The following is a 23,283-nucleotide window of genomic DNA, read 5'->3' as shown; positions in this document are numbered from 1 at the left end:
TTCTTTGTTTGTGATGTACCGGATAAGTCCATAAACTGCTGCTATTCATTGACGACTCTATAAGCGTTTGTTCTTAGTTGTAAATATAGTCCTTGGGTTTCTACCAACAAAGTTCGTGTTGGGCATTTCTTGGCAAAGTTGTTTTTCTTGTGGACCAAAAAAATATAAAAATATTTAAAAATAATAGAAAAATCAGGAAATTCCAAATTAAGAATTTTATGTCAAATTTCTTACAAAATATATGGATAAATATTTAAAATAGGTTCACAAATTTAAATGTAAGCAAAAAAAAAGCATTAGAAATATATCAGAAAGGATTTTTTTTATTAAACTGATGAAATATTGTGATAATATCACATTAATTACATGATTTTTTCCCTTCAAAATGGCTTATTTTGTTTGGCGATAAAAATGTGATATTTCATAGCATTGCTGGTACTTATGACTATGTTTTATCCTCATCATCAATAAGGGCTGCTCGGCCCCATGGTTCATGCGAACAATCACCTACTTCTTGATCGTTAGCTGACTGTCCTTGTTCTGTTACTATTTATGTTTCTACCGTTGTTTCAAATTAGTAAAATGGTAGAGTGGTTCCTTAGATGCTTATCATGGTTCTTCCCTGGTTTTAGAGCTGTAGCTGATTGCTCGCTAATTTGGCATCCACTCAACAGCGTAATGAATTACTTGTTGTGAAGGATTTAAATGGCTAAAGGGTTCTGAATTTTTGCTGGTGAGCCAAGGAATCTGTAATCAATATTTATTCAATCACTTGATATATTTAAGATAAACACTTCCCTGTAAAGGTTGCTGAGGAAAAAATTTGTCCACCAAAAGTTGCTTTCATTTTAGATGAATAACTGTGGATAAGTCTTGTTTGGTCTTCTGTAGAACAGATGCTGGACTTTTTATTTTGAAAGCTCAATGACTAAAAAGTCTGTAACACAAGACCTTTGCAATGGATGTCTTTTCATTTTTCATGTTAAAAAGAACTTTTTCTGGATCACCTATGCTAGTTTTTTCCTGTGTCATCCCTACCATATGACAAATTGTGTTCCTTTCATTCCCGTACTGTATTGTTCCGATGAAATCGGGCTGCAGGCAAGCCCCTTTATTAGAATCTCTACAGTATTGTTGAAATGCACCCATGCCATTCAAAAGGAAAATATTGGTGAACTAAAATTAGGTCTGCAGGACAAAGTGTTTCTCCACCTTTCGTAATATAAACCAGATCCAAGTGTTTCTTTCATCAGTATTCTGGTTTTGTTCAGCAGTTCAGATTAAACATGCTTAATCAATCACTTAAGACGCCTACTAGATGGATCAACCTTAACTCACTGAGCTTCAGCCCTTTGACTGAGCTCAGCTCGTCTATTTTCTTCAATGAGTCCAAATTGGTCTACTGATTGAGTTATGACCAACTGATAAATGTTTCCCATTTGAAGTTTGAAGATACACAATGTTTCCTGGATGAAAGACCCATGGAATAGCTTATGCGCCTTCCTTCTTCATCAGTTGCATACCAGAATTTTTCTTCATGTTTATTGTTTTTTCTCAAAATCTGCTGCCATTTGCCTCAACTAGCAATGGAAGGATATAATTTTTTTCAATAAAATGGGCATTACTATGTGGTGGTGTTCATCTTGTAACTTCTATCCTTAACTTCACTTTTGGTGTTATCTCAATTTCACAACCGAATGCTCAATCCTCATCTCCTTGGTGTTTATTTAGTGGTTTGCACTTGCTAACTCAATGCTTGTGAACCAAGAAAGGATTACGATTAAAACTATCCATGCACCATCCCCTGTCATCAATATGCCTCCTCTTATCTTTTATCTTTTGCACATGGCATTTCATGCTCTGTTTTGAAACATAGTTCTTTACTTTTGAATGAAAAGACACTTATATTTTTAGCCCACGAAAACCAATTGTTTCCTGCATTTGATGTTGTGTATGTGAGATGGACTGTGGTTCTATTTTGAAAATTTAGATTTTTGTTTTCTCAGTTGGATAAGGAGAGCAAAGGACCAAAGGTTTTTCTTAGGGCATGCTTTATATATCTTCGTTTCTTTTCAGGAAGCCTTTTCTTATCTACTTGGTGACACGAATGAGCTCACACAAGACCTAGCATCACAAGGCATGAGTATTGTTTATGAAATTGGTAACTCAGCCATGAAGCGCGACTTGGTGAATGCACTTGTCGGCACACTTGCAGGAACATCGAAGAGGAAGAAGGCGATAAAGGTATGGAATTTTTCATGCACTGATGTTATGGTAAATTTTCTTTTCCTTGTATGTCCTTCTGGGGAGAAAAATGCAAAATTTTCTGCTGATTTAAGATGCATGATTTATTTTTTCAGTTAACAGAGGATTCTGAAGTTTTCCAAGAGGGGACTATTAGTCAAAGTCCTAGTGGTGGAAAGCTTAGCACATATAAAGAACTTTGTAATATGGCTAATGAAATGGGGCAGCCTGACTTAATATATAAATTTATGGATCTAGCTAATTATCAAGCCTCATTAAATTCTAAGAGGGGTGCAGCTTTTGGATTCTCCAAGATAGCAAAACAAGCTGGAGAAGTTCTTCAGCCATTTGTGCGCTTACTGGTTCCTAGACTTGTTCGCTATCAATATGATCCTGATAAAAATGTGCAGGTGACAAATCTTTGGCTTTCCTATTATAAGTTTATTGAGTGGTAGTGATGTTATGGTGCATTTATGGTGGCAAATATCCAAGTGTGTTTGCAGCAATTGCTCTTTTGTCATTACATTCAACGTGATAATTGCTTCTAATATCTACACAGTTTTTGCTTATGAATATATGAAATCAGGGTTTTAAGAAGGTTTCTGTGCTTTTCTGAGTTTGACTTTTAGTATTTTTCATCTCCCATCATCAATAATCTTCATAGAAATTCTATATTGGATTGCCTTCTTTTGTCTTAGATTTATATTGACGATTGTGTTCTGAATGAGGATTTTTAGCCTGATTTTCGCACAATTTGCTGATTTTGACTTTTGGCTTTCATTTATCTTCATTTTGTTTTACAATGCTCTTAAAATAAATGACACATGAAGGCACAAATTTGATGGAATTCAGTTCTGGATATGATGCCAAAATTTGTGAAGCTGTTTGCCTTTCATATTGAGCCATTAGAGCTGTCACAGGCCAATTCCTGAAGTGGTGAAGCTTCTTCCTGTTTCTAGTCCCTGTGTGATCAAACTAGCTTTAGTGTCCAGGCATGGTCGTCAACTCTAGTTGGTAATGTTAGTGGAGTGCCTGAGTGGGCATTGTTTTTGTAATATTGACATATACATGAGTTTTTGGTAATACATGTAAATAGGAAAATTAACTCTTTGAACGTCTGAAATGCTGACTAAATATTGAAAGTGATGCTTTAGATTGGTCTAAATGTCTGAAACATGAATAAATGTGCAAAGACCTCCTTTGCTAGTGACATGTCTGGTTTGCTAAGGAACAAGTGATTTGCATGCTAATCCCATATGTGAAGAAAATGAGTGAAAAACTCTGATGAAGATTGTGGATTGGTGCATATAAAGGACGAATAACAATATGTTTGATTCTGAATGAAGTTAGACAACTCCATTGAGGCCTTTGTGAACCTTGGCTTATGGTATCTACGTTTTCTCGAACAGAGGTGGTGATATTTTGTTTGTCTCTTCAGATTTATTGAATCTCTATTCTGATGATCATTCATGGTTTGAATCTATTCATATTGTGCTCCTTACTTTGACATTAATTTCTTGTGGTACATCAACAGGATGCAATGGGCCATATATGGAAATTCCTCGTGGCTGATCCAAAGAAAGCTGTTGATGAGCATTTTGATGACATTGTTGATGACCTATTAATACAGAGTGGATCAAGGCTTTGGCGCTCACGTGAGGCATCTTGCCTTGCCCTTGCAGATATCATTCAGGGCCGAAAATTCAGTCAGGTCAATATTTCTGTGCCATGTTGCAGTGACTTGCTTTTACATTGGACTCTATGACCTGGACACTCTTTTGCTAGGTCAACCCAGGCGATAGTAAGGAAGCAGGAGAAGGAAGGCAGATTTTCCTACATCATTGGAAACAGTAGATTTAAGGGAAAAATCAGTTGATGAACACACTTTACATACAACAGGGAATATAAATTGTGCCTGCCGAGTACCACATTCAAATAATCTGAGCTTATTCCCTTTAAAGCATCTGTAACTGTAAGCCCACGGTCCTGGCTCCATTTAAGAAAGGGATGGAGGGGCACAATCCACTTTATATATATATCGTACTCTCAAAAATAAATTTCTCACGCTTTTATGCACGAGGATTTTCAAGTATCTTTGGGCAATTTTTTTTAGGAAGATCTTTGGAATTTGGAAAACTAGAAAGTATATAAAAATACTAAAAAGATGAAATTAAAAGCTTTGTACTAATCTTGGTACAGATAAATTGGTAAAGATTTGAAGTAGTTCTTAAAATCTAAAACAAAAAAAATGAGGTATATACTAAAAACACATCAGTTTTTTCTTTTTTTACTTCATTTTCTTATAAAAGGAGGGTAATAATACAGGACAGAGAATATTGCTAAGAATCAAACAGAAGAGAGAGTTGACTTACTGCACATAACATTGCATTGTGGTTAATTGAATTTTAAGTGTCCAGTGCTACTTAAGAGTTTATATATAAAGTTAATGCTACATCATCTAAGAAAAAAGTCAATGGCTTCGTAAAGAGAAGAATTACAATTTCAACATTTCTTTAGCAGCACCACTATCTGAACCAAAAAATTATCTCAAATATATGTAAGTGTTCTAGGTCTCTCGATACATATAATATTCTGTTCCACACAATATTATATATGTTAAATTAGAGAACATAATGCACACACACACTCAGAAACTCACTTTGCACACACACTATATATATATGTGTGTGTGTGTATATATGTATATATTCAATAATTTTAACTCATATTTTTTAGTTTGAAACGTGCAAAAAGCATATTTATTTTTGAAATTGGAAAAAGGAAGGTAATATTATGTAAGGTTTCCTTTCTGATATCAGTTAAGAATAAGGAAAGAGGGCCACCTATCACTCTTTTTGCTTGTCTCCTTGCGCAACAGAGCCGTGTTGGTTGGGGATGGGAGAAAAGGGGAGAGAGGGAGATGCGTGTATAAAATCATGAGAACTGACATAAAAATCAAATTTTTTTGCACATGCAGGTTGAGCTTTATAAGTCAAAGTAATTCAGAAAATTCATTATTAGACTTGTTTAAAATCTTACTACGAATTGAAAAGTGTCTTTTTTGGATTTATAGTGTTTCTGATTCACATCTGTATGTAGATTTAATTAAAAAAAACTGAAAAATTATTAAAATGGGTGTGATTAGATATACTAGTAAAAGATGATTGATCCTCTACTTTATTTGTTCACACACCCACAAACACACACCCACACAGAGTATTGTGAAAATGTTTCAATACTAGTGAGGAAGAGTTTCACATGATATGAACAGCAAAACCATACAATTTATGGTCATGGCTTGAAAAGGGCCTAAATAAGTGAGGCTTAAGAGGCTTACATGTTTTCAGCCTCATGAACTTTGGGCTTCAAAGGTTTGAGGCTCTCATGTAAGAGGTGTAAACTCGTTTCTGCAAGTTTCTCTTTTATTTTAGTTCTTTAAAGTTGAAACCACTTGCTTTGCCCAGGGGCTTAAAATGTGTTGTTGCATCTGAAAAGAGAGCTATTGAATTTGCTGGTATGGTTTGTTATTCTTTATTTTATTTTATTTGTCATCAAACCAGTTGTAATAGAATTAGTTTCTTTATGAATCAAACTTTTTCTAGCTTTCTGTTCTTTGATATTGAGGAAATATTTTCTCCAGTTCTGATTTTTCTCCTACAAACATAGGTGTCAAACTATTTGAGAAAAATTTGGACGGCGGCCTTTCGTACTATGGATGATATAAAGGAAACTGTTCGTAATGCTGGTGAAAGATTGTGTCGTTCACTTAGCTCACTTACTATTAGGTTATGTGATGTTTCACTAACTGAAAAGGCTGATGCAATTAGCGCAATGGAGATTGTGCTGCCTTTTCTTCTTCGTGAAGGCATCATGAGCAAGGTTGTCAATATCCAAAAGTTATCAATTGACATGGTTATGAAGCTTTCTAAGGTAAGGAGTTTTTTTTTTTTTTAGTTTTGATCCTTTTTTTTCTTCATTGCTACGACAATCTTGTCAGAACCACTTGTGATTGTGGATCCAATAATCCAACTATCCATTCTCCGAGCTTAATGAAGTATCAAACTAGAATGTAAGATCTTTGCAAAAATTGTAGCTACTGAAACTATCATCTCATAATACTGACTGCACACTTGTCTGTGTGTATCTGCAATGAGTGAGTTTGAGTTTTTTGGACGTATCGGATCTGCTGACTTCAGAGTTTCATGTTTAGACATCACAGTTCCCACTCCTTAGGCACCTTGTTTTGGTTTTCTGGTGTAAAGCTTTTTAGTACTGCTCCCTTGGACACCACAAAATCTCCTCATCTCTTTGGTCTTATGGCAAAGGCTGCAGATCCAGGTACCCAACATGTGTAACATTTTGACCTGGAACATACATGCTTACAATGCCACATTTTGGTTGTTGTCCCTATGGTATACTTTCCCTTTGCCCACCAAATTATTTTACCCTTGTCGCAAAGAATGTGCACAGCAGGCATTGAATTCTAGCCGTTGTGGGCCACATACATCTCTAATTTACTAGAAAAATCCTGATTTTGTTCATTATTCTAGAAAATCTCAATATGATGGTCAATAAAAATCATTCTTTATTAAAGCAAGTTTTGTCTGAGGGCGCATAGTTCCTACCTTCTTGGACTGGAAGCCGGAAATGGGCTCGAGAGTTGATAAGTTGATACTACTAGCTAGCTTCTGGTCCATATCCTCAGCCTACTGTGTGAGCGACCCCCTTTGGCTTGGGAAAGCCTAAGGATTGGTTGTCTGGGCCAGGCCAGCCTATCGGTTCGATTTTCAACAGAGTCAGTTGCATGTAAGTTACTGTTTTCTTGGGGTTGATGCCTAGGAAGTTTCTTTTATGATTTTACTATGTTCAGATAACCCCTTCTTATAACATGACGAGAATATGCAGAACTGAATTCATTATTCTCTAGTGTGGAGTGAACTTGGAATTTGTGATGGAATTGATTCCATGATCATAGAGTTCATGAAAACAGACCATTCTCAATTTCGACAGAACAAATCTGTTAATTCTTTCATCCTAGTTAAACTAATAAGAGGGATCTTGAACTAAGAAATAGACCATAGGTGATAGGACTATAGGAGTGTTGTAAAAGAGGGATCTTGAACTAAGAAATAGACCATAGGAGTGTTGTAAAAGACGTACCCTAACGTGCATTGGTTGGGCCGACCTATACGCTTATCGTAATATATCGTAAACGTATTGTAAAATTTATTTTTTAATTCATAAAAAATCATGAAAAATAGAGAAAAAATCAGAAGATATTGAAAAATCAAGAAAAGTATGTTCTATATATAAAACTCATTACACACATAATGAGCATTCATGATTTATCATTCATAAGTAACGACATATTAATAAAATAAAAGTCTAAAGTTGAAAGTATTTTACATTACATCAAAATGTATAATCCGTAATTCTTCATTGTCAAATGAGAATTGAAATAATGTTTATGATTAAATAACATCATGATTATTATCAATTGATACAATAATCATTATCTTCTTCATCTTCATCTTCAGCATCATCCCTTCAAGCAGGTGACTTCTTGGCGATTTCTTTTTAAAATGGTGAAAGTTCACCCTCCCAAAACTTTTAGAAGCGTTGAAAATGAAAGGGGCATCAGGCCCCTTTTTGAGAAACAGCACCTTATCTAAGATACGGCTGATACGGGTAAGATACACATGCGTTTTGTGTATTGTGCCCATATTGTATAGGCTTTTTCAACCTATACAATAGATATTGTAAGATACGGCTCCGTATCATAGGATACAAACAGCATTGGACCATAGAAGCTAAAAAGGACATCCTGAATCATTGCAATTCTTGGGTTCATTTATACACCGGGAATGAACGATGCCATTACACATACTATCATTCTCATATCTGTGGAATATTTTGATCTTAAAGGAGATCTTCTATAATTTTGTACATGAGGGGATATTAATTTGTTTGCTTCAGCTGCTAATAACCTGATTATTTTTAGACAATGGTAGATAGAAAAAAAACTTTCTTAAAGAGTCCTATTAAAACCAAAAGAGATATGCCTACCTGCCATCCACACTAGAACTGGAAGAGTTTCCAAGAGAACTGCACACAAGATGCTTTTGCATATTTCCTTGGAAGGGTTTCTTTCATGAGAGAGAACCTTGCAATGGGTAAGCATGTAGCCTGTCGTCCTACATTTGATTTAGGTATTCATTCTTTGGTTGTCTGCTACTATGATGTGATGTGCTATATGTATGAGAATGATCATCAATATTCTAATTTGTTTCTTAAGGAGGATTTTGGTCATGATGTTACGCTAGGTGCTTATAACATTCAGCATGACACACTTCTAATGATTTGTGTATGAGGTTTCACCAGATAAGTCAGCTTCATTGACCTTATCTGAGGCAGAAATAAGTATGACACTACAGCTAAGCTTTTTCAATTCTACTGCAGGGTGCTGGGGACGTGATCCGGCCACATCTTCCTGACCTTGTTTCTTGTATGCTGGAAAGTCTTTCGAGTTTAGAAGACCAGCGGTTGAATTACATTGAGGTTTCCTAAGACAAACATGGTTTTTTTTTTTTTCTCTTCTCATGTCTGTTGTCACCAAGTAAAAATGGTTTTCTGGACAGTTGCATTCAGTAAATATTGGAATTCAATCAGAAAAGCTTGAAAACTTGCGTGTTGCTGTTGCTAAGGATTCGGCAATGTGGGAAACGCTTGATGTGTGTCTAAAGGTTATTGATGTTCAGTCTTTGGATCATTTGGTTCCTCGTCTTGCACAGTTAGTTCGATCTGGAGTCGGATTAAACACAAGGTATGTTGAGGGAATGGAACTGTACATGTGCTTAGATGAAATTTCTAAGTAATTAAACAAATTTATCCTTTTCTAATTTTTTGCTTCAATTTGGACTCACACATTGAAAGATTCTCTTTCTTGGTCATTTTCTTTGTAAATTAAAGGTTATTATGAACGCTTACTGTTTTTCCCTGCCTAAATATGATTTGCATATCTGTGGGAGTGGATCATGACTTGCACGGTATATTATTTAAGATTATTTGCTTACTTTAATATATATATATATATTGTTTAGGAGATTAAGTTCTAGAAAGCAGCAAATCTAGTTGATCACTCTTGCCTAGAAATTACGTTTCATCCACTTCCATATCTGTTACCCTCTGATATTTTTCCTATTTGGTGCTCACTTTTCTAATTATTGCTGGGAAGATTGACTATTCAATTCAATATATCAAATCCTTAAAAAAAATTTAACTGATGAAAGAAGCATCGCTGAAGGCTCAAGCTACTTTAATTTCTAGTCACTGGTCATAAATATTAGTGAAAAAGTTCATGCTACATTAATATCATCTGTGTGAATTTAATATATAGTCACTGGTCATAAATATTGGTGATATTTTTCAAAATATCGTGGTCAAAGTGCCAAAAATAAGGCAATGAAAAAAAGTTAGCGAAATGAGAACTTTAGATGACATGACCAAGAAAGGAATATCGTAATATATCATGAGATTTTCTCGAGATTTTTTTTTAGAATAAATATTTTAATTTTTTGGGAGGTTTAAATTTTTTCTTTTTTAGAAAATTAGTATAAAAATTTATATCATAATTTTCTATATTAATTTTTTATATATTTTTACTTTTTTGAATTCCCAAATTTTTGAAAGAAAAATAAACTTTCTGACTAGTAGCAGAGGAAAACCCTCGCTGATGAAAACATGAGTCTGACATTTGTGATTTGATTGCGTTTCTTGTATATGGCCTGCAGACTGTTCATGTCGAATTTTATGCTCTTAAAATGAAAAAGTGCATTTTTTTGGATGTTAGACAACTTTTTTCTTTCTTCTGTTGGTTATAAACATTGCTTCCTATCCGCTGAATGAGTGATCAGATGAAGAATGGGATGCATTGGTGTTTACTGTTTACTTATTCTGTGATTATAGTGGAGGTTGGTCGCCTTCTACGTTTCTTGCGTTTATGTGAGTTCTGTCTACTGTGACGTGCAGAGTAGGTGTTGCAAGCTTCACCAGTTTGTTAATTCAAAAAATCGGTGATGGGATAAAACCTTTTACAAATTTGTTGTCAAAGATCTTGTTTCCAGCTACTTTGGCAGAAAAAAGTGGAATTGCGAAGCGTGCTTTTGCAGGTGCTTGTGCAAGTACACTGAAGTACGCTGTTCCATCTGTGGCACAGCAGCTGATAGAGGACACCACTGCATTGCACATTGGTGACAAGAATTCTCAGCTTTCTTGTGCTATTCTGTTAAAGAACTATTCTCATCTGGCTTCAGATGTTGCAAGTGGTTATCACAGTGTGATTCTTCCTGTGGTTTTTGTTGAAAGGTCAGGAAGTTCTCTATTATACATTTTTATCGTCAATTGGCATTTGCTTGCATAGATAAACTTACACATCCTCAGGAAAAGGTAAGTGTACACATATATGCCCATAAAATCACCATTACTACTTAAAATGGTGAGAATGTTGTAATGTTTTATTGGAAAAAATTGGCAAACAAAACAAGGGTCAATAAAATACATCCTAGACATTCTTAAACTAAGAAAAAAATTAAACTTTTTGAGTAAAACTCAATGGCAGAAGAGAATAGATCAATAGGATACTAATGTCATACTTATCATTTCAAGCATTGGTATTGTACAATATGTTTCATGCTTATTTGTAGTGTTGAGACTTGAAAGTCTAAGCTCATTACACACGCATGCCCACCACAGGCACACACACTTCTATTCAGATGCCTTAAGAGTTCTAAAAGCGAGAAAGTCATTAACCCAAAGTGCAGGGCTATTTCATTGAAAGGAGATGGTCAAAATGAAGAAATTCTATATCATGTATCTATAGTATTCTCCTTTTTGATCACTGTTGTTTGCTTGCTAGTGACAAGTCATAACTTATTTATATTCATGAAACTTAATGAAAGTTCAAAAAGGGAAAGACAAGGAGCATAGGTCTGAGAATTTCAGCGGCTGAGTGATGGAAGACAAGGAGCATAGGTCTGAGAATTCCCTTGATATGATTCCTGACCTAGTATTGGACAAAAAGTTCCAGTGTTTTTCTTTTTACAGGGAATGGGTTGTCTAAAGATGTAAGGCACTTTCCTGTCACTTGTAAAAAGTTGAACATCCAACAGTTTCCTTCTCCTCACCAGAAATATGGGTGTTCCACCTGTCATATAGACAACCGAAAGACAAGGTTTGGATTAATCATTAAACCCTGGAGACATAGTTTGAATCATTGTCATAAACGTCACTTGAAAAAAAAAACAAATTTAAAAGTGGAAAATACTAGAAGATCAACAAAACTGTGGTATTTGTGAAGAATTTGCCGAAACAAAAGCAGTATGAATTTAATATTTTTAAAAATTTTGGGGCTGCTTTAACATTTTAAGAACTTTTTGAACTTTTAATAATGTTTATGTAGAAAAATTAGTAGGAAAGTCATCTTTTCATAAAATTTTATTTATTCTTGTGTTTTGGAACTTAAAATTTCCCCCAAACATTCCTGAGAAAAACAAACTTTCTGTTTGGTACCTGAAATCCTTGTCGACAGGAGCCTGAGAACAGTATTTGTGGCAATTGTTTGAAAGCAAAAATTTGGGTTTCAGAAACCCTGTTTTTGCCATGTGTCAGTCAGTATATCCTTCATCGATCACTATCATTTGCCTTCTTTTGGCAGTCAAAAGTGTACTAGTCAGATTGGTGACGCATGTTGAACATTCATGTATCTTCACTTATTAGTACCCATTTTGTATTTTTGGAAATGAAGATAATCATGTCATGAGTTTAACTGACTTGATGTCAAATTTATGCTGATTTACTCTGGAACAATGTGTACCAATACTTGAGTGTTGCATGGTTTTAATATTCAAGGTAAGTGGATTTTGGAGTGGAAAATAGAGAGAGCTTAGTGAATGAATGTACATTTACATGATTAAGATGCTGGTAAACTGGGTAGATTCTTCACAAAAATGGTGATGGTTTATGAAAATGTATTTGTTGACCACATCGTGCGTATCTCGCCTGAACTGTCTGTGACTGAATGATTTAGCCATTTAGGATAATAACAATTACCATATTCTGAAACTCTGTCACATGAACTCATTAGCAGAGTTTATGGACAATGAGTAGATTGTGGTGCTATCTTTCACTTAAAGTGTGCATGTTTGAGATTATGCTGGTTTAAGAGGAAAAACCAGTCCCTTTTCTTTCTTCAAGTACTTTATTATTCTTTGAATTCAAATTCTACTTTTAGTTTTAGTTTTCTTCTTAGATTAGACAAATGGTGAAAAAAAAATCCTCAATATTCATTTCGTGTTTTAAAGGATATCTTTTATGCAGATTTAATGATGATAAAGATGTGTGTAACGTGTTTGATGAGCTGTGGGAAGAAATATCAAGTAGTGAAAGTGTTACACTTCAACTGTACTTAGGTGAAGTTGTTTCACTTCTTTGTGATTTCTTGACGTCAACATCATGGGCTAGCAAAAAGAAGGTTCGACTTGTCCTTTTGTTTATTTGCACTGGACCTACATGTTCAAAAGCTCTGGTGCTTGCCGTATGACTGTTGCTTTTACAATTCTTGATTTACGTTTCCAGGTTTTCCTTGCAGAAAGCTGATTATGTATGAATTCTTGTTCTATTTGTTTTATTGATGTTGAGCCTACCTGCAGTCTGCAAAAGCTATTCAGAGATTGAGTGATGTTCTGGGCGAATCCTTATCAGTTTCCCATCAAGATCTGCTCAAGTGCCTTTTGCAAGAAATGCCTGGTCGATTATGGGAGGTACCTCGAAGTCAAGATCTCACAACTTATGATACCTGTTCAAGTTCAGATTAAATAGATAATTGAACTTTATAATGATACCACACTACCATTAATAGTTTGGAACTGTCTTTTCAGGGAAAAGAGTCAATCTTACATGCTGTTGCTGCTCTGTCCGCATCATGTCATAAAGCAATGTCTGCGGAAGATCCTTCAACTCCAAATACAGTTATCAAAGCTGTATCTTCTGCTTGTCTGAAAAAATCCAAGTCATATCGTGATGCTGCTTACTCTTCTTTACAGCAGGTTTGGCAAGCTGTTGCTTTATGACTTTATCTGTTTCACTCAAAAAATTGATAAGCTGGGATATCCCTTGTAAGCTGAGAGTTTGTTATGATCTACTGTGTCTTGAACAATTGTTCTGTCTAAGCTGAGAGATTAATGGAATTTATTTCATAAATAACAGCGTCTTTTAAAGCATCTGCTATTATTACTTGTTCTGTCTAAATTTTTCCAGGTTATCAAGGCTTTTGGTAGTCCTGATTCTGTGATTGTAGTGCTTCCCATGTTGCTTGAGGCATGTAGCGACAATAAGGTTGCCAAGCATACCATTCCTTCTGTTTCAGGCAGTACAGCCCAAGGAGGTAATAATGATTAATGTGTATGTCCATAGGATAATTCCGTCAATTGCATTGTTTTGTGTAAACTTATGCAATGGTTTTTGATGCTGCATAAATGGGTGACAAAATTTATTTTGTAGTCGCTAGATGGCTCTTGTCGCAACCAAACTGACTAATCCCCAGCCTCCAAACTGCCAGTGTCTAAGTTAGAGACTACTTGGTCGACTAGTTGTTCGAGATTATTGTTTAGTGACATCAAATGCATTTTTGTTTTGCAGATATTCAAGTATCTGCTTCGTTTTGTTATCATGAACTGAAAATTCCTGTAATATACATATATTAGATCCTGACAAATGCAATCTTTACAACCTTAGCAACTTTCTTTCTTCTCCTTGAATCTTCCACAGTGAACCATTCAGTGAAAGATGACCCAAAATGTTATGGTTGACAAAAGTTAGGATTTAATTTCCTTATGTGTATGTGTGTTTCTTTTCTTGTCACTTTCAATCAATTTGTACACCTCCTTATTGATTCTATTTTAGTCAACCAACTTGGCTTGGTTGATCCAAGTCCCAACTAGTCCTTCTACGGGGTTGACTGCTGATTTTCAATTTTGGTATTGAGCAGTTATTGGTATGTATGACAATATAGGTGAAAAAAATGGGAACCCGATTTGTATTTGTGGCCCTATATATGTCATTCCTTAAAAATTTATAGCAGTTACTTGGTCCTACTCTCGTCGTATTTTATGTGGTGGGTTTTCTAAAGTAGTTTTTCTTTTAAATAGCTGATGGCCTGGAGGAAGAGAGATCTTTGCCAGTAGACAAGGTTATAGATTGTGTTGCTGCCTGCATTAGCATTGCAGATATGAAGTATGTCATGGAGCACAGAGATGGATTAGTAAACGTGTTGCTTTATGCCTTCTCTCCTAGCTTCCCCTGGACAGGTTCCATTCTTCGCAAGTTTACTTCTCATTTTTCACCTATTGGGATCTCGTGGTGTTTGTATTTTAATGTCTGATAATATTTCGTTTCTGAATTCCATGAACAGTCAAAGTCTCGGTTCTTTCTGCGGTTAGAGAACTTTTTGCAAGGTTCAACAGCTTTCCACTATCTGCTTGTGAATCTCCTTCCCTAGAATTGAGTTCCTTTGTTAATGAGGTAAAATTCTGTAGGTCGTCCACTTTAAACTTTTCTTTCGATGAATTAGCTTCTCACTTTTACTTCCATGCTCCAGTCATTTCACTCGCTGAATGTTAGGGTAATCGAGTGCATCAAGATAGTAAAAATTGCACAGGTGTGTTCTTTTGGCCTCGTTCTTAGCTCTCTTCTCTCTCTCTCATGGATGCGCACACTACTTGCATGCACACACACCTACTTGCATGCACACATACACCACTTACATCCACTCGTATATCTGCAGGTTCATGTTGCTGCCTCGGAATGCCTCTTAGATATGATTAAAGTTTTCCAAGCCGTTTCCGGTAGACAGGTGGAGGAGAAGTTCAAAGACGAGCTGCTATATCTTCTTGATGTTGAAAAGAACGAGGTCGCGAAATCATTGCTGAAACAGTGTATAGAAAGCTGTTGTGGCATCTATGTGGAGAACTCCTAAAAACCATGCTCCGCTTGACTTTGTCCAGAAAAATGTGGAGAGCACCTTCTCTAGCAGAAGCATTTGCATTCGGCTTGATCCACCAAGCCACCCATGGGCAAATGTTTTCCGCACCCAGTCGAATCATATCTTTATTGGCACTCAAGTGACGAGCACTATACTCTTAGTAATCCATCCAGCCAACTAGTTTCTCCATGTTTTGAACTTGATGCTGCATCTGGAGCCCATTCGATTGCCAAACCGAATTCAATCAGTTTCTACACGATCCTGCATCTGGAGCTCGTTCAATTGTCAAAACCACCTCAATCGGCTAAGCTTGGCGTCTCCCCGAAACTGTTCTATCGGACTATTCAATGTGACGCATCTTGGATGTTGATGGATGCCCATGGGCAGTTCTACCAAATTATGTCAGAGGTGCATGTTGGATGATAAGTTATTGGTTTAATAAAATTTTTATGGTTTAAGGTGATCTGATCCATGTAGTAATCCTCTATGGGCGTCTGATCCGAGTGCTTGGAAAGGTTCTGGGTTTTCTTATTGGGGTTTGGGCAAGTGGCTGTCATGTGAATTTTCTGATTTACGGACGCAAGTTTAGGACCGGAGTTTCATTCGCTAGGACATTTTCTGTATCAGGACCCGAGTGGGCCAGAATGGGACCTACACACGGATCCGGAACCTCAATGTCTTCGGTCCCCAACAGTGAACAAGTTTGGGATCCGACCATTATGAACGATTACTTGATGGCAATCCTCAGAATTGGAAGACAAGGCTCTTCCAAAGATAATATAGATACGGTTCGAACAATTCCAGATCTCTACTCTAATGCAAATCGTCCAGCAAGAACGAACAGGCCCTGTGTAGACCAGGAGCAAAATACGGTGTAGCCAACACGTCGTTGCGGTGAACGATCAAAAAGAGGAAAGAAAATGTGTAACATGTAAAAACATGCGAAGGAAAGAATCCAATTTTTAATGTTTAATGCCTACATCCATTTACCCCTGAAATCGTCGTCGTCGGACATCTCGAACAAAAGAACAGTTCAACAAAAGCAAATATGTCAAAACCCATACCGTGGACCCGTAATGGCAAATACTGTCGGATCGATCTATTGCACTGAACCGAACCCTCTTTGATCCCGAGCAGCAGAGGTGGTAAAATGCCAACGCTTCAAGAACTTCCTATTCGTGCAAGCAATGGATGAGGCCGAGTTCCGACGTCTTCTCTGTCTTTTCCCCGTCGTGCGCTCGCGTTCTTTCTGCGTAATTACCGAACCGCTTTGTCTCCATTCCTATAATTTGGTATCATTTCTTTTCTTGTTGGTGCAACGAAACAAAATATCAGAGTTCTGGGTTCTTGGTCATGTTGGGAGTCGAGACTCTTCCTTTCCGATGATTGGCGGTCGTTCAATGATTGTGGGGTTGTCACAAGCATTCTTACGCATTATTTCAAAGTTTCAGATTGGTGGTTTCCTTTCTGTTGTTTATCTGTCGGGAAAATGAATTCGATAGCTCGATCTGCATTCGTGCAAGCGGTTTTGAAATTTCTGCCATTGACTTGAATAATGCATGTTTGGGTTTCAGGCGGACGATGAGGCATCGAGGTTGATCGCTTCAATAATGCAAGACAATGAGGTAAAAGAAACTGGGAATGTGATTTTGTATATGTTTGATTTGTTTCCCGATAAGCTTCTTATGTTCTCATTCATCCGCGTGTTTTTTCAGCCAACTCAAGGACAAGATGCAAAGCCGGACAAGCAAGAAGGTGGAGATGTCGACGCCCACGGTACCTTTCCTAGTTATTACAATTCATAAATTGCTCCTTTGATAAAAAAAAAAAGTTGCGAGAGTGATGCGGGTTGTGCCCTGTGGGGTTCCCCTTGGTTTCTTAATTGTAGCTCTCTTTGTTGGATGGATTGGATTGGAGGCGTTGATAATTGATATGACTGAAAAAATTCCTAAACAATTTGCCGTAGGATTTCGAACTTTCTGTTCACGTCCAGGTTGGTATAGCCTGATACAGGTCAAGTGTTAACAGCCCAAAACTGGCCAGGCTCGTAGCCTAGCAGATCTCCATCCTCGTTTCACGTCCTACCACCGCTGAGCAACTATTTCTTGTTATGTTGAGTTCAATATATACGATGACCTTTCTTTTTCACATTTTTAGGTGTTATCAAGCCATACTTGCACATGGAAGGTTTATGGCGGTTTAGGAGATTCTCAAGAATAAGACGCGTATGTCCGAATTCTGGTTGGGTACCATGATCTTGCTTGGAATTCAAAATAATCAGTTTTCCACTGCGACCAACATCAACGAATTGTCATTTTAGCTTTATATTCCTTGCTGTAAATACAAAAATAATTAATTTTTGCTAGTTCAAATCAATGAAGAGAGCTGGCCTTTAAAGTAGTTTGACATACTAGTGTGCTCGACCGGTTTTTGTCAAAAGTATATGATGTTTGTTGGAATTTCTCCTGTAAAACGTGCAATGCATTGATTGCTTTCCACACTCTTTCTCCTCGTCGTAGTGGCCAAAATGACATTGTTGTTGTCCTTCCTTATGCTGTAAACGTTCTCAATGATTGCAATAAGCGTTTTCATTCCCTGCTGCTGTTGTGGTTGTCAAGCTGTAATTTTGGACTTTCTATTGCAGATGAGAGCGGGGAAGGTCAAGAGGCATTGCAAGGCGCGTTACAAGGTTCCTAACGAACTCGTACTAGCCGCCTTTTCTTCAGATGTATGAAGAAATGAGTTCAGATGGTCGGGAAAAGAATCCTCCCTCCATCCGGAAGATTGACCGGACAATTGGCCAGGCTAGGTCCCTTTTTCTTAAAAAAAAAAGTTCTACGTCACTACTGTACTCGATGATCTCTTTATTTTTTGTGGGTATACTTGTTGAGCTCAAAGTATAGAAAGATTGTCTTTGACATGAATGAAGATGGCATTCTGGTTCCGTGCTTGTTGCCACTTTTAACTGTGTTGAACACATCTTCTGAAATAGCGGAACTCTAGTTTAAATGGAATTCCTGACACAGGCCGTGTTATGAGCAGCAGTAAGACCTGATGATGAATCATCCAATGGGCATTTAAATCTTAAATTACATGAACTCTCTCTCTCTCTCTCTCTATCTCTCTCTCTCTCTCTCTCTCTCCGCGTGCGGTTATGACTTCCATAATCTAAAGCTCTTAATCTTATGTGTCCTGAGTAAAATTGAAAATCTGTATCGTTCCACCCTCGTGTCCCGGGTACTTGCATCTGGAAGTAACTGAATATGATCATTCTACAGTTCTATATTTACATTAGGAACTGGTTGAATACGAACCTGCTGCAGTTTTACCTGTAGATTCGCAAGGTTCTGGTCTAGATTCAACTTTAGTGCATCATACGCAGTTCGTCCTTGGTCTTTGATTACTTGAAAAGTGAAAGTTGGTGTGCTCGATGAAATAGATAAACCTGAACAAGTCGTTTCAACCCATATCGGCCCCTTTTAAAATGAGATAGCAACAACATTGCGTATTTTTAATTTGTTAAGTGGAAATTTATTTTGAAAGCATTAAACTTAAGAAAGGTAGCTAAAACCATGTGGCTCTAATACATCAGGAAGATGCTGGGCGACGAAGATAATCAGGTGACACGCGTTGAACTGCAGGAACATCAAAATTATTTACGAAATTTAAAGGCTGCAACGAGCTTCATTCTTCCAGAAAGCAGAATTCCCAATTATAGGCCAGCGCCCTTACTTTTCTTAAAAAAACGAGTGCCCATGTTTATGAATGCCCAGTAATGAGGCTTTATCGAGCTGCCATTTTGTATTCTCAATTCCATCTCGCAGCTCTTGAGAAACATAATGTGTTACTCGAATTGAGAAAAAGTTTAAACTGAATCCATACAAAAAGAGAGAAGTAAGCACTTTGATACAATTTTAAAAAGCCAAATGTCAGCCCGTATCGTCTTTTTTAAATCGATTTAATAAACAGAAATTAATAACTTGCATCAGCCTTGTCAACATTGATCACATCGTTGACAGCCACCATTACCTTGATAAGCTTGCGACACCGTTTGCCAATTTCCAGAAAAGGCTGATCACCGGCCACTTTATGAAATTCAGAAACCAAGAAAATGTATGAACTACAATAACAAAAAATGTTTGCTCACGTATATTTCATAGAAAAACTGGGGTAAGAAAGCTGATCGTACAGGGTTGTCCTTCCATCAGCAATGTGCAAGTTACAGTTTGGCACGCTAACCATATTGGCAAGTGCCTAAACCAAAATCAGAAGAGTTTCGACGGAGCAAGAAAGCGTATTACTTAAACTCTTGATCAAGATGACTTGTACATCAATCATGCAGAGTCCCCAAGATGTCTTCATCCCTAAATAGATGATACCTGCAACAAGAGAATATTTACTTAAATAATCAGAGTCATGATTGATTACTAATGTTGTGCTTTAGGATAAGAATGATCCACACGGATTGCATACCCATTATGAAATACGATAAGGAGAAGCTTCAAGACCACCGTGAATTAAGGATGTAAGAGGAGATATCAGGAAGCTCAGTTTTCAGAAAAGTTTCGTCACAGATGGTGTCTTAAACAGGAAGACGACATTCATTGCAAGGTGGGTTAGCTTTCAGCTGATATTTAATAGATACAGAACCTATAAGTTTGTAACCCCTTAACATATTTCTAGTGACTAAGGCCCACGGTGAAGATATGGATTCTTAGCTAACAATAGAAGTTACAAAGGGAGAAAAGACCAGACGTGTTGATTCCACAATCAATCCGCCTGTAGTCTTTCACATATATAACATCCATTGGAGATATTATTTACATATAGCACAGTCAAGGCCCAAAAATCAATGTTTGCAGATTAGAAGCACATCGCAAGATCAGCATTTCAATAGGGGCTAAAGTATAAGAGCTTCATGCCAAAGCTAGAGTATGAAAAGAAAATTAGATATTACATCTGATCAGGAAATATACCTCAAGTTTTTAGTTCTTAGACCACCAAAAACGTATTGTAACTTCTTGAAACGACATCATTTTATAACTGCATGTTTGTATCCTTTAGCAGCCCAATGAGATCAAGGCCGGTAGTGAATTTGGTTTCAATCAACAAATAGTGGTTCAAATGACCGAGTAGACCACGATGGTGTATTAATAATTTAATAGACGTCAGCATGAAAACTGAGCATAGAGGCTGCGGACAGGAAAAAAAGAAGCTTATAGGCTAACTTTTCTAAAAGATTAAACTGGTCTAAGAAAGAATTCCTTGTAAGCTAATCATCCAAATTGTAAGTGAACCAGTCCATTTATCGCCATATTGTGTTCCTTGTAAGCTAATCATCCAAATTGTAAGTGAACCAATCCATTTATCGCCAGATTGTACTTATAAATCACGATGGCAACTAATTGGTTGAGGTAATGTTTGTATCCTCTTATCTTCATTGTGCATAATTTTGTGTACAAAAAATGAAAGATAGGTCTTCAGTAATCATACTCAAAAGAAACGCCAAGCAAAAATGTGTTATAGGTTGGACTTGTTCAGCAGAATCAACAAACATGTAATGCTTGTCTAGAAAGCAAAACTAGGCTAGCAAAGACGAAAGACGAAACGGCTGACTCGATGAATCCAAAAAATGGGAAAGAAAGAAGACAAAGTGGTTTTTCAAGGCTTTTGGCAAATAAGAGAATGTCAACTTGTTCCTCCATGGGGAACATACCTGCCAGATCAGATAAACTAGTCCAAAATCAACACAAATCACAACTTAGCTGACTCTAAAAATAAAAGTTTTACCCCGCATAGACCTGCCTAATGGTGAGTTAGTAACAGTTTCATAGTCCAAATTTCTCTAGCAGGTTTAAATTTGTTTAGTTCAGGTATCTCCATAACCTATATCACACTAAAGGGAAATAGAATAGAAAATATGAAATGGATAAAAAAGAAGACAAAGTGGTTTTTCAAGGCTTTTGGCAAATAAGAGAATGTCAACTTGTTCCTCCATGGGGAACATACATGTCAGATTAGATAAACTAGTGAGAAATCAACAAAAATCACAACTTAGCTGATTCTAAAAATAAAATCTTTAGCCCACATAGACCTGCCTAATGGTGAGTTAGCAACAGTTTCATATTCCAAATTTCTCTAGTAGGTTTAAATTTGTCTAGTTCAGTATCTCCATAACCTATATCACACTAAAGGGAAATAGATCCCCTGCCAAGACCTAGAATAGAAAGTATGACCTACATCAAATACGACGAAGGACTAAAATGAACAAAAACAAAGCATGGAAATCCTGAGATTTTAAAAAGATATATGGACGAAGTTACTGATGGCTGGCAATCCAATCGGAAACTTGCAAGTGGTGTCTGTATTATCAACGATGATGAGAACATTAATATTTATAAAGGTTATCTATAACCTCCTATATATGCACAGATTTCTGCCAGCAATTTTTCTCTTGGACAAATCAAAGCATGAAATGAACCAAACAGTTCTAACGTTTAAGCAACTCACGGGCAGGAAAGTAGAGAAGGTGGTCAAAGACTCAAAATAAGCAACAAGTATCTTTCAGCTTTTAAATTATTTAAATCGCTTAATCTTCGGAAGCAACAAAAGCATGGAGAATACCCAAAAAAAAAACCATGAAAGAACTGAAATAAGATGCAGTAAGGAGAACCGCTGAAAGGGCTTACTCTTTATCGCCGAGCTTTACTTCAGTCCCCCCGTATTCAGGCAACAACACAGTGTCCCCGTCCTTCACAGAAACAGGAATAACATTGCCGTCTCTATCACGAGCACCTGGACCAACAGCGACCACTCTCCCCGAGTTCAACTAAATCAATCAAATAGGAAGAAAATCAATCATGACATAACATTTTCCGAACTATAGAAAAAGGCAAAAATAAATGCAACCAGAAAATTCACAGCCGCAACATAAGAAACCGTCCTTCCGTGAGGACGCTAAATCCCCTGAAAACACCAAACATAGAAGTTCAGGATTTACCAACGAACAAACATACCAAATACGCAAAAAAGATCACCATTTTTGTATCCTGAAAGCATAGTCTACAGAAGCCATAAAAGAGATTGGAAACTGATAACAAGTAGAGAACCATTGCAATAGCTCAAGAATAGTAGCCATATGAAACTGCGCAAAAAAGTTTCTACTCCAATTGCCAAAGGAAACAACTCTCCGGGAAGGGGAAGTAGGTCGACCATAACGGGATAAATCTAATTAGTTAGAGAGCGAGAGACAAGAGAATTTGAATCAAGAGAGAGTAAACAAAGAAGAGAGAGATGGCTGAACATGAAAGAATCGCCGCTACCATCAAGTGGGCAAAAGAAACATGGACAACGATCAAAATAACCAAGATCAGAGAGTCACTTCCAAGAGAAACAAGCAACACCAACAAAGCAGAAACGACGAAGGAGACGGATTGAGGCTCTTTACTCTGGTGGTCTTCTCTGGGAGCAGAATGCCGGCGTTGGTTTTGGAGGGAGGCAGAATCTTTTCCACCAGAACCCTGTTCAGGTTTGGAATGAGACGCTTCGCCATTGCTCTTTCCTCTCCGGTCAGGCGTCGTGCGTGTGCAGAAGTTGCGGAGAGAGAACGAGGTTTTATGGTTCACAGTCGACTTCAGGCCACAGGTAGGGTTTTAGCGTGCCTTACCACGTGCTGACACTACACAACTGGGGTTTAGCTTGTGGGCACGTTCATCACTGGGAAACTAGGGTTCGCAGGTTCCTTTCAAGTGTTCGGGTAGGGACCGTTACATCGAACCAGTACTGGATCCAATTTTAATTTGGTCTATGAAAGCCCATGTCAGAACTGAGTTCAACAGGGTTCCAATGTTTGTGAAATCAAATATTTTTGTTTAAGAAGGCATTCAATCAGATGTGCTATTTACAATTTTTAGTGAATCCTGTATATGGTGTTTTGTTCGGATGTTTGTGAAATCAAATATTTTTTTTTAAGAAGGTATTCAACCAGACGTGGATTTTACAAT

The 23,283-nt window shown here is 37.0% G+C and overlaps 2 protein-coding genes across 4 annotated transcripts in view; one reads left to right on the top strand and one right to left on the bottom strand.

Moving 5' to 3' along the window:
* LOC116248548 (uncharacterized) overlaps positions 1-15,743 on the top strand; it is a 29,788-nt gene extending 14,045 nt beyond the window's left edge. For 2 of the 3 annotated variants that reach the window (XM_031621520.2, XM_031621440.2), the window contains exons 21-35: positions 2,077-2,244; positions 2,361-2,654; positions 3,779-3,955; positions 5,911-6,174; positions 8,704-8,802; positions 8,883-9,067; positions 10,273-10,608; positions 12,619-12,772; positions 12,951-13,061; positions 13,179-13,346; positions 13,558-13,684; positions 14,448-14,606; positions 14,711-14,820; positions 14,897-14,956; positions 15,083-15,743. In XM_031621520.2, the coding sequence (XP_031477380.1) occupies positions 2,077-2,244; positions 2,361-2,654; positions 3,779-3,955; positions 5,911-6,174; positions 8,704-8,802; positions 8,883-9,067; positions 10,273-10,608; positions 12,619-12,772; positions 12,951-13,061; positions 13,179-13,346; positions 13,558-13,684; positions 14,448-14,606; positions 14,711-14,820; positions 14,897-14,956; positions 15,083-15,274 (2,604 nt within the window). In that variant the 3' untranslated portion in view covers positions 15,275-15,743. The remainder of the gene's footprint in view (positions 1-2,076; positions 2,245-2,360; positions 2,655-3,778; positions 3,956-5,910; positions 6,175-8,703; positions 8,803-8,882; positions 9,068-10,272; positions 10,609-12,618; positions 12,773-12,950; positions 13,062-13,178; positions 13,347-13,557; positions 13,685-14,447; positions 14,607-14,710; positions 14,821-14,896; positions 14,957-15,082) is intronic. The other variant, XM_031621678.2, reaches the window with a different exon arrangement.
* A 3,663-nt stretch (positions 15,744-19,406) lies between these two features.
* On the bottom strand, positions 19,407-22,984 carry LOC116265424 (10 kDa chaperonin, mitochondrial-like). The gene is made up of 3 exons (XM_031646016.2): positions 22,728-22,984; positions 21,970-22,109; positions 19,407-19,659 (listed from the first exon to the last, which is right to left on the bottom strand). Exons 1-3 carry the CDS (start codon positions 22,830-22,832, stop codon positions 19,611-19,613), a joined length of 294 nt encoding a protein of 97 aa, XP_031501876.1. The 5' UTR covers positions 22,833-22,984; the 3' UTR covers positions 19,407-19,610.
* Positions 22,985-23,283: the final 299 nt, after the last annotated feature.

This window comes from Nymphaea colorata, chromosome 1, assembly GCF_008831285.2.
Source record: "Nymphaea colorata isolate Beijing-Zhang1983 chromosome 1, ASM883128v2, whole genome shotgun sequence".
Classification (NCBI taxonomy): Eukaryota; Viridiplantae; Streptophyta; class Magnoliopsida; order Nymphaeales; family Nymphaeaceae; genus Nymphaea; species Nymphaea colorata.
Note: the sequence above shows the minus strand (reverse complement) of the source record. Positions and strands in the feature narration are given on the sequence as shown.